The following is an 11472-nucleotide window of genomic DNA, read 5'->3' as shown; positions in this document are numbered from 1 at the left end:
TGGATTAAAAAGGCTGGAGCGAGAAAATGACCACACATGCCTCCTATGTCTCTACGTCCAAATATACAGTGCACTACTGTGATAATGAAAATGTTTATAACAAAGTTCTCCTTACAACAAAGTAAAATTTCTGGTTCAAAAACTATCATTTATATATCTTTCTATACTATGCTGTTCCAAGGAAAGAAAGCTGCTGGTCTTGACAATTTTATAATAACAGGAGTGCAATGTATAGCCATTCATCATGACAAATGTAACACAACAGCTTTGCTGAGAAAATGGTGAAATAACAGGAAAGAATAACTCTGCAATCTCTTTCTTTCTTTCTTTCTCTTTTTTTTTTGGGGGGGGGGGAACATGTTTACCGGAAATAACATGAGAGCTTAACAGAGAAAATTCACACACTACACCAAGCTGAGAAAATTAACTGCTAGTAAAAATGTGAAACTATCACAAGTAAGGGCTTATTGAAGACTCTCCCGAAAGACAAGTAAGTCTAGCAACCCATTCATGACAGTGTACCTCTTTGGCTAACATGTATTGTGCAGTAACATGTAATGAAATAATGGTGTTATGAGTGTAATGTGGTGATACTAATTCCTGCTCTAGGCTAATACTTCATAGACTATTGCAATTAAGTACAGCAAATATCTTTCCCAAAAATATGGCAATTTGTATGGTTGCATCAGGATTGTGCATTACTCTGCAGTCAGATTTGCCACTACAATGTTGCTTGCCATAACTAAATAGATTCGAAAAAATATACATTTAATTATGTAAAAGTGCAGTCTTCATTCAAGGCACAAAGTAGTTGTGCTGTTGTAATTCAGGGGATAAAAACTGAATTAACTCTCAGCCATTCTAAAAATCAAGCCTCCATGAATCATCCCATTGATCTCATAATTTGGGTTCTATACAGCTTTTAATTTAAGCAGTCGCATCTAATATTTCTTGGTACTGCATCGACCATTTCGTCCTTTGTGCACTGAAAGACATACTGTGTGATGATTGGGACTACCCAATTATATTTGGTCTTGACATGGACTACGGTCTCGAGGTCCTGGACCTGGCTAGCAGCTGCTGGGCCTGTTCGGCACTCCTCCGCTTCGCCTCCCGCTCTCTCAGCCACGTGTCACAGATGCTCTTGATCCTGGCCTCGGCGCCCTCTGCCTGTTCGGCCGTGGCGGCGATGCGCCGTATGTCGTCCTCCCGCTCCGCCTTGACAGCCAGGAGGTAGGCCTGCTTCAGCCGGCCGATCAGGATGAAGGCATTGATCTGAGAACAGACATTCAAATGAAGTGGCATGATTATTCACATTTACATCTATATGTTTTTTATATAGCCATGAAATAGGTCTTCATATATCTTACACATTCATGACAAAATGCATACAGACAGAAATTCAAAAACTAAAACATATGACAAATAAGATGTGTGTCATTTCATCATCTAACTTCATGCAGTCTGCACTTTCATAGTGCCATCCCAAAGAATGCTCTTTTCTTTTCATTTGTTTAATCATTAGCATGAGAGGATTAAAAAATGCAGCGGAGTTTCATGTCTATCATAGCTTTGAAAAGTTTGCATTTGCTTCTGAAATTGAGAAACCAAACATTGTCATGACTGTCCAAAAAAAAGAAAAAGAAAAAAAGAACATAAAATATTGGATTTCAAATCATAGAAAACTGTGAAACATAAACCATGCCTCTGCCTCTAGTAAAGGCAACACAAAACCTTATGTATGGGACATGCATTATGCACAGTGAGCTATCACATCTCCTTACTTTGCACGTCTCCCCCTGCATCAGTTTGATTAGTTCTTCCGCCCCTTTGACCTGCGTCTTGTCGCTGGCCAGCGCCCTCACGCTGGCATCCAGGATCTCGTCACATGACTCCCGGTTGGCCAATCCCGTGCTCTTGTGACACGTCAGCAGCTGCTTGATCTCCCCGTGCTTCTTGAGCAGCGCCAGACGCCTCCCAGCCCGGCAGTAGATCTTGGTCTCCGCAAGGCGGAAATCCTGTTTGCAAGTAGGAGAAAAGTGTGAATGAGCCATACATTTGTCATTCTTCTTGTTTTTTCTTTCTTTTTTAAAGAATGAGCCCCTAAAAAACGAGAGAAAAAAAGCAACAATTTCTCTGATCTGATTGGCCGACTTGAATGCAATTTCTTTCACTCATCTACGAGATGAGTCATGCATTCCTCACACTGGATAGCATAGTAACAATAGTGATATTAGACCACAGGGGGTGATTTACAAAGGATTTAGGCTGATCTTAAAGTAAAGATGAACTTATAATGATGGCATGCCACAGGTTTCCCTGTTCCTGTTTAATTTTAGTAGATGTTTTCAGAATTCACTTCAAATTGTTATCGATACTCAAAATAAAAATCCTTTGACACTTATTTCATTTTGTATATTAATGACTGCATGAAAAAGTCTCCAAAATGTAAATTTTCATTCGGAAGTCAGAATATCATGCAAGACATGCACGGCATACCATTATTTTATTATGATCTTAACTTTAAGGATAGACTTCAATCCTTTGTGAAACACTCCTAAGCTGTAGCTTGATGTGAGATTGCACCCACTTCAGCTTCAGCTCTGAATGCCAACTTATTTCCAAAACAATCATCACCTTGTATCAAAATGGTCAGCATTTTCAACCTTCTCTACAGAAGTAAAAGATAGAGACTAGATTTTCTGTACTACTTCTCCACTTCAATGACAAACTTTCGTATTTTGTCATTTGACACAAAAACAACATTTTTAATCTTTATAAAAAACAAACAAACAAACAAAAAAACAAACAAACAACAACCAGAAATGTGTTTGGTGGATTAATTACCTTATGTTTCGTATATTCAAAGTCATTTCACACACTTGCACACAAAATGTTCTGGTCAAAAAACTTAAAGCCATATATCAAACCTGGATGATCTTGAACGCCAGCTGGAATCCATCCGCCACAGTACTTCCAGCCAGTAGCACCTGTTTGTCCATAACAAGCACAGAGGAAAAACTCACATTTTGCATCCAGTTTGCTTGTTTGATCTTTTTCTTTTCATAATCTCAACAGTAAAACAGAAGCTATGAAAAATAGCAAAAACTGCATTTTGCTTGGAATACAGATATCTGAAAGTTATTGTGGTTGCTTAAGTTTTGAAAACAAGACCACATCATCCCATCAGACTGCTTGCAGTCATACTTCATGGAAACTTGAGGGAAGTTAATGGGAATGCCGATCAACCTTTGCAAAACATTAACAGATGTCCCCTTAAACTAAAATTGAGCTTCCCCCGCATCCACACCTTTACACAGTGTGAAGTCAGCCTCTGACGATCAGACAGCGAGATCATAACGCAGTCCTCACACACAAGCAATTGATGTTCCCATTATATTTGCCCAAGCATCAACACACTGACCATTTCACCATCACCTTTCACCTCATACCTTTCCATTTTCCAATGGTCATCATCACACCTCTCCCTCTCTTTTTCTCCATCTATCTATCCATCTCTCTTTCTCTCTCCTGACAACTCTTTGCCCAAACCATCCAGTCTCATATTCATCATCAATAGATTGTCTAGATTGTGCTCAGCATACCATCCAGATGGGCACTATTGTCAAATAAAATACTTCCAATCTGACTAACTCTACATGGACGGCACCTTCATATCTACTATAAAAGGTGCATGGGTTATCTTTGGCACAGTGGATATTTTGCACTTGGTCTAATCAGCCAAAATCTGCATGTCTCTTACTTTCACCGACTATTAACATTTTACAAGTGATACAATCAAAATCCATGCAGACAAACAAAGTAAACGAAAAACTTAAGAGATTTTCTTTCCATGCCAATATCAAGAGTGCAAGATGCACAAAAATGTACATTATACTACAAAGCATTCTCACTGTATGCTAGATTCACACAAACTAGTTAAAAGCCTTCTCAATGCTCCCTTGAAACAAAGCAAGATTGTAATATTGTTAAAAAGGTATAGAACTGACAGAAAGATGCACAGAGCACTGTTTCACATAAAACAGAACCAATCAGTACTTTGTAGTCTCACTGGATCTCATCTATCTCATATCGTGAGAGCTTTACCTTGTGGACAACTTCAGCCTTGTCCATGCTGTTCCCGAACAGGGTGGGGACGGTTGGAGGGGGAGATCCCCCTCCGCCCACATCGGATGGTCTTCTGGCTGAGCTGGGTGTGGCAGAGGTCTGTGTGGGAGGGGTAGGGGGCATCAGACTGTTCTTCCCCAGAGCCCGATGGAGGAAGGTGGTCACTTCTATTTGAAGGGAAATGGTGTTCATGTGCCTGTGTAGGGAAAGCAGACAGATAACCAATGTTCAAACGCTAATGGCCTTTACAGAAAGAATTGTCTCACATTTTTGAAACTTTTATTTCCCCAACAACTGGCCTAATTTTGTATGAATTCATTTCAGGTCTCTTCATCATATCTAATCAATTTAATGACATAAGAAATGTTGTTGATGTATATCATATGCCACATACTCTATATTCCATAATCTGCCTGTTACTGTGGACAAAGACATTGAAATACTGTGTTACATTTAACATCATTTTTTTTCATTCACACTCAAACCATACAAATTTCACATAAAACTATTCTTACATAGCTAGCAATTTGACAGTCTTGAGAGGAATAGAAAACCCTAATCACTGTTTTGGTCTTCAGAGCAAATCTCTCTCTCTCTTTTTTTTTTTTTGGTCTTGTCACCAACATCTACATTTTACCTAGAGGTATAAATTGTGATTTATGATTATCTTGTTAAGTGAACTCTCTGCCTTCTCCACATTTTCATGGAATAATCACTGCATATCACTCATCATTTTCCCCAACCCCAAACTGCATTGCAAACTGTTTATCAACAGTACTAAAGTGTCCGTACCGTACTACATCTGTGCTCGAAAATTTCCTGAAGTGTACCCTGCCATACTACATATACTACATCGAGCCAAAAGTAAGGCACTTCACGATGTGCTCCAAATGCATACCAAAACCATGCCAGAAGTTGGCATGACAAGAATGTGTGTAACATGCACGTACATCAGAATGCAAGGAGTTAATTTCTTTGTTCGGGAGATCTAAGCACACCAGGAAAAAGACCCTGTTGCTACAAATTGTGTGACTTTCTCTAAAAACAACTCCTGAGGTATGCTTTCTCCACATCTGGCATGGTGTGGTACGGTACCCATAGGATCGGTTCACTTTGGTTTGCTTTTGAGCGCTCGAATGCCACCATTTAGCCCAGGAGGTACTCACTTGGTGAGTTCCGAGGGGGACAGAGTGAACCGGATGTTGGCCTGACCACCAGCCCCGCCCACAGACCGAGGGGAGGACCCCATGGAGGCAGGGCGGGGCACACTGCCCCACTGCTTGTCCTCCATGACGGCCCTCAGGTGGTCCTTGGCCCGCTGGACGTGGTGCAGGCGCTCAAAGAGGGCGCTATAGCTGGTAGCCCCAGTCTGGAAGAACTTGATGCACGTCATGGCCGCCCTGACAAAGTCCTGGACAAAATTAACAAGATCATGTGACAATTAAGAGTCATGATACAGTGTATTTGCGTGGGCCCAAACCAACATATCAGTGAACAAACATCATGAATTTTGCCCATAATGTTTGATATTAAATAACTACACAGAAAAAAAATGCTGTCATTGTTCTATAGGTAACAATGATTGGGTTATTATATAAGAGCCCACATATTATGCTGCTCATGACTGCAGTTATAAAATCCTGAATGACAACTGAGATTGCTATAGACCATATGACAAATTCTTCGTTGAGCAAGACAAATGCTAAACTTTTCTTACAGATTAAGGTACACCACCCACTGGCAGCAAACACATTTTAGTTAGATGATTTGGTATTTAGTTCGTTGTTCTGCCTAGTAAAAATGAATACAAATTCTACAACATGTATTCAAACCAACACAAACAGGGAACATAAAGAAACTTGACGAAGAACCCAACACTACAAAACCTGTTCCTACAGTGAGTGCATGGGGGAAACAGTAACATTGGTTGGGACATAATGAAAACTTGCCATATCTTTATAATACTGACACACATAATAAATACTTCTACAATCGACAATAACACAGCACAACACACAGCTCATTTCATCACAGGCCCTCTGCACTCCTGTTCACTAATTGACAAGATTTACAATTTACTTTATAATATCAGTTGTTTATTTCACATTGCATTATCATTTGGGACCATCTTCTTATTCAAGCTCTGCTTATGAATATGGTCCCCTGCATTTCAATTTAATACTGTATTTTCAATTTGACATCACTTTATATCATTAATTTCTATGTTTTTCCTATGATTGTACTACTGGGTACATACATGATTTGTATAATAATGCCAACACTTTGTTAAATTATGTTACGCTGTAGTAACATTAAAGTGAAGAAATAAAACCGAACTGAACTGAATTTGAGGATAATTCCCAACCTTCATGAAGAGCTGGAGTTGGTAGAGAACGCGGCTCCATCCGAGGCGTTTGATGTGGCGGCAGGAGGCCGTCAGATGGGGGTGCCACCGGACCAGGGTGGGGTCTACCTTCAGCATGGCGTCTTGGAGCTGTGCAAACTGTCCTTCCTTGATGCATGGCACCAACACCGCCTCAACAAACAGCTCACTGGGACATTGCTGTGGGTGAGAGGGAAAGTAGGAAGTGAATTCATGGTTCAGTGTCCTATGAAACATCTGCCTAGAGTGGCACCTGAAACCACATCAAGAGAGATGTGATTGGTGTATCCTTATGCTTCCATTTTTTGAATATCCATGCAGAGTAAGATTCATCTTGGCAGTGGGATTGTAACACATAATAAAATATTTGATTGGACTTATTTGTAGAATTCAGAGAAAGGACAGTGTCAAGACTTCTCCAAGTTATTTCTTCAGCTCTGCCTGCGTGGCATTTATTCACCTGCGCCAGTCCAGATGCTGAGGAATTTTTCAGATCACCATTTTGTTTTAATATTGGTGGAAGATTGTGTCGAAGTCCCCCTCCTCTGGTGAGGGAAGGATTTTCCATATTCACATAACATAGCTTCATGGAGTCCTCTTTCAAACCAATTGGCTTTTCTTATCAAGGAATGCAACTTCTTCTTCCTCATAAGGTGTCCAGGGTTTCACCAACACGCAAACTGATAATCCAGAAAATTCCTCAATATCTGAACAATAAAGATAGTAACATCGCCCACTCGCCAGTCACGGTTGAATGCTCACCAGCCCCAATCAGAGCAGAAGAAATGACTTGGACAAGTCATGACACTGTGCTCTCCGTGTGTTTACAAGTGCAGTTGAACAGATTAATTACACATTGTTTTCTTTTTGTGTTGTCTATCATATTCATTTTGCTGTCTGTTATCTTTTGTTCATTTGCCCATTTCTTTCTTTTGTATACAATAGATACCTTGCTTTTTCATCTTTGGAAAAATTTGATTATTTATAGAAAAAATAATAATTATACAAACCTGTGTGTAATTGGTTTACAATGGGGCAAAAACTTGTTTTAGACCTGATAATAAACATGCTACCAGTAGGTTTGTATGGTGTAGATCTTGTCATGGATATCTTTAAACCACTCATTGAGTTGTAGAAAACTTTGAGAAGAAATTTCATCAATCAAATCTATGCACATCTTCTATCATCTTCATACAGTAAAGATAACTCTCCTTTTATTTTCATTATGAGTATAAGTCTTTTTCTTTCTTTTTCTTAATGGTGATTACTTTTTAGTTACTATCGCTACATTGAACTATTCAAACATTGACCATCCCCTGGCCAATTTTGAGTTTCATCTCAAAGATGAAATCCATATGCATACCTCTTGAAGTAAGTGGTTAATAGCAGCGGTCATCTTGCCATGCCTCATCAGGAACTGGACAGTGGTCAAGTGAGAGCCATAGGTCTGTATGTAGTGGAGACACTCCTTCAGGGCAGGATTCTCCAGCGATGTGTCCATGTCCGGAGTGGTCTTCACAAGGGGAAAACAATGAGTCTTTAACAAAACAGCTCATTTACCACAATTGTACTTTGTTTATTGGTACATCTTCCTGCTTGGATTCGTGGAAATTGACATGTATGTCTTGACAGCAGCTGTCAGTGGACAGTGGGGCATCCCATTAACCTATTCGCAACCCCCATCCTATCAAAATTGTAAAAAAAACATGTTGCCCAATAGACTGACAAGTTAATCCTCATTGCATCCACACAGCCTTCATGAGGGACTGTGGTATTAATTAACATAGATGGTTTGAATGACCCACATAAAAAGCCAAATTTGGGGGCAAATAAATAGAATGCCAATGCTGACAGCACGGACAAGGCATACCCAAGTGCATGGACATACAAAAGGTATGAAAGAGCATAGGTGACACAAAGGGACTCTCCATACAGAAGCCCTACTTAGCACATGCCTTCAATTTATACAACAACAAAAAAATCTGATTTTTTAATTGATAAGTTGGTTACGTTGTACTTTATTCCAACAAAATCAAATGTGTATCTCCATTTATATGACACTAGAATACCAAGGATGATTTGTTTAGGTCTTCAAACAAGTCCACTGCTATAGTTGCTCTGACATGAGATCGAAATAATAAATGAATTAGAAAACTTCTTGAATTAGGTCAACTGCACTTATGGGTAGAAAACCATTTGTTCACAATGGCTTCTACTCTGAAGTCTAGTTGACCAACTTGATCAAGTTTTCTAATTACATTGTACCAACTGAATGAATCAAGACCTACATTGACATTACACAGAAGGAAATTGACGTATCACAGAAACTGTGACGGGTAACAAATTACTGTTGCTGACCATGCAGAAAGCTCTACCGTGAGAACATCATACAGGCTTTGATAGAAAGGGCTGATGAGAATTTACCTTTGGAGCCATGGATATGAAGTCCTTGACTGAGGCTGTTGACATTCCCAAGATGTCGTGAGCCTACAGTAAAAATATTCAAAGAAACGAAGATGAAAAACAATTCTTGTTTAGGTCCCATTTTGAAAAAAAAGAAGAGAAGAAAAGAAAATACAGATAGAATGACCACCTGGTCCATACTAAAAAAGTGAACAGGTTATGGAAGATCGCTAGTTTGGCTTAGATCATGGAACTAACATCTGTTGGAGTTCAATTACACATTGACTTTAATAAAACAAGGTACCGAACACCTAGAATTTGTAAAATAACCATATCCCTTTTTCTGCCAAATAAAGAGAAATGTGTTTTAGCCTATCAAGTCCATCACATACCACATAAAATTATTTTATCCCTTTTCTTGTTCATGTATAGCTATCTGTTTAAAGTGCAGAAATTCTAAGTTTTCCTAATTGCTATGTTTATAACTGCTTTTTTAAATAGGCAATATTCTTTAGAAGATTACAGTTCCTGTTTCTATATGAAATAGGTTGTTTTTTTGTTCGTAGATTTCTTCCTGAATTTGTGCAGATTCCATGAATCCATGCAGGTCCATCTCATTCTTTCTGCATATCAGATGTGTAATGAAATTCAGGGGAGCCACTTCAATGACACAATCATGATAATTTTTGAAATAAAATTTCCCCCTATACTTGGTGGGGTAAAGACAGCTATATGGAGCGGAATTGAAATGATAAGAGGTGGAGAAAGGACTCACCCTCAGAGTCTGATTCGCTGTCTGCTCCAGGGTGTGAATGATGTCCTGGAGAAGCTGATTGGGATTCTGGCTTTGGTTTTTGTCCGCCGGTACCTGATATAAATCATGGGGGGAAATCTATCCATAGTCATCATGTAATATAACAACAGCTACCAATGACTACTGTAAAATGAGGAATATTCGCGTACATTTTAATTTCACAAATTTCGCGAGAGAGCCAAGATTTGCAAAAATTAAAATGAACGCAAAAGTTCTTCTCTGCACTATATGCCTTGAATGCCAGTGACAATTCATGAAAATTTCATGCTGCGAAAAACACTGTCGGCTCCAATTTGCAAAAAATTTCATGCTGCGAAAGTATCTTGCTCTACAGTAACAGGGAGGGGGAAATTAACCTAATCCTTGTTCTCTTCCAACTGCTTTCTTGTTTGTAATAAGTGCTCTCACTTATCCCCAAGAAATATGATGAAAGCAAGCCTTAGTTTATGAGAAGGTTTAAATATCATACACAAACAAAAATATAACATTACATATTGATTAGAAGCCATACAAACCCTCCCCCATTTGTCAGAAGTGCACCGACACTTGAAATATAGTGACTGAGTGAGCAACACATGACAGCTCTCTCATTCAGTAGACAATAATATAAGGCATGCAACATATTAATCAGGGACAAAGGAAGTTTGGTGATTCTGGCTGAGACAAAATTGTGACCCGCACGAAAAGTCAACATGATGTGGCGGCGACAGCTAGCGTACCTTCAGGATGCGGGAGAACTTCTCCCTGGCTGCCTGGTAGTCCCCAGCCTGGAGGCAGCTGAGCCCCCAGGCTGCCCAGACGGCCCCCGGCTCCAGGCCACACTTGGTGGAGACCTCCATGGCCAGGGAGAGCCGCTCTGCGAGGACCAGCTTGTCACGGATCCGTCTGCAAAGATATACAGACATATCCCATGATGGAACAAGTTATGATTGACAAAATGCATCATCTGCAAGCACTGACAACATGGTAGTAATGCCAAAACCCTCAAGTAATTCATTTGGTCATACCTCAAACATACAAAATAGTACACAACAAGTACATAACACATGGACAAAACAAAGCAAAATACCACACACAAAAAAGAAAAGAAAAAAGAATTAAAAGATATGAAACAGAGGGCTTGGTGCCCGAGAAGCTAAAATCTTTAACTGAAGCCCTGAGGCATGAAAACCAGCAAATTTCATCACAAACAATAATTTATAGAAGAAAGGTCACATTACGTATGTAACAGTAACCAGTTATCATTGTAATGACTATCATCATATTCAATTCTGGTCATATCATTACATACCCCTCGTTAAAAACCAGTGACCAGTTCGAATTGCAAAAATGAAGAAACCATGACGCCTGCCTGAATCACAACAGAAACAAAATCTCTTGCCAGATCCTGACTGTGATGAAAAAAAAACGAAAAAAAAAACACCTAACGAATCCCTTAAGAAACTCTACATAGAATGAGAGAATTTTAAACAAAACAGCAACAATAAAAAAAAACCTTGGGTAGATCCAGACCACACTTGCTGGTCACCATGGTTACCTGGCCTTGTCGGGCGTGGTGAGCTGCTGGATGCTGGGGACATCGGGACAGTTGGAGGAAACGAAGAGGCTGAGGAGGTCCACGTGGCCCAGGTAGGTGTCACACAGCTCCAGGCTTGATCCATCCCCAGAGCCCAGGAACTTCAGCTTGCTGTTCAGCAGCAGGTTACGCATCATGCTGGGGGGACATCAAATCCACCACCGAAAA

General features: G+C 39.8%; 1 protein-coding gene across 1 annotated transcript in view; it reads right to left on the bottom strand.

The window, feature by feature from the left end:
- Positions 1–352: 352 nt before the first annotated feature.
- Positions 353–11472, bottom strand: part of LOC139723255 (uncharacterized) — a 54901-nt gene continuing 43781 nt past the window's right edge. Inside the window, exons 34-44 of the mRNA XM_071634514.1 lie at positions 11266–11442; positions 10448–10613; positions 9690–9782; positions 8936–8998; positions 7875–8024; positions 6494–6691; positions 5295–5539; positions 4108–4324; positions 2931–2990; positions 1785–2018; positions 353–1275 (exon numbers count right to left, since the gene is read on the bottom strand). Coding sequence (XP_071490615.1) covers positions 1045–1275; positions 1785–2018; positions 2931–2990; positions 4108–4324; positions 5295–5539; positions 6494–6691; positions 7875–8024; positions 8936–8998; positions 9690–9782; positions 10448–10613; positions 11266–11442 — 1834 coding nt within the window. The 3' untranslated portion in view covers positions 353–1044. The remainder of the gene's footprint in view (positions 1276–1784; positions 2019–2930; positions 2991–4107; positions 4325–5294; positions 5540–6493; positions 6692–7874; positions 8025–8935; positions 8999–9689; positions 9783–10447; positions 10614–11265; positions 11443–11472) is intronic.

The sequence above is a fragment of the Diadema antillarum genome, unplaced genomic scaffold (genome assembly GCF_040938485.1).
Source record: "Diadema antillarum isolate AM-2024a unplaced genomic scaffold, OU_Dant_1.0 scf00000183, whole genome shotgun sequence".
NCBI lineage: Eukaryota > Metazoa > Echinodermata > Echinoidea > Diadematoida > Diadematidae > Diadema > Diadema antillarum.
The sequence above is the reverse complement of the archived record's forward strand: the minus strand, read 5'-3'. Positions and strand labels throughout refer to the sequence as shown.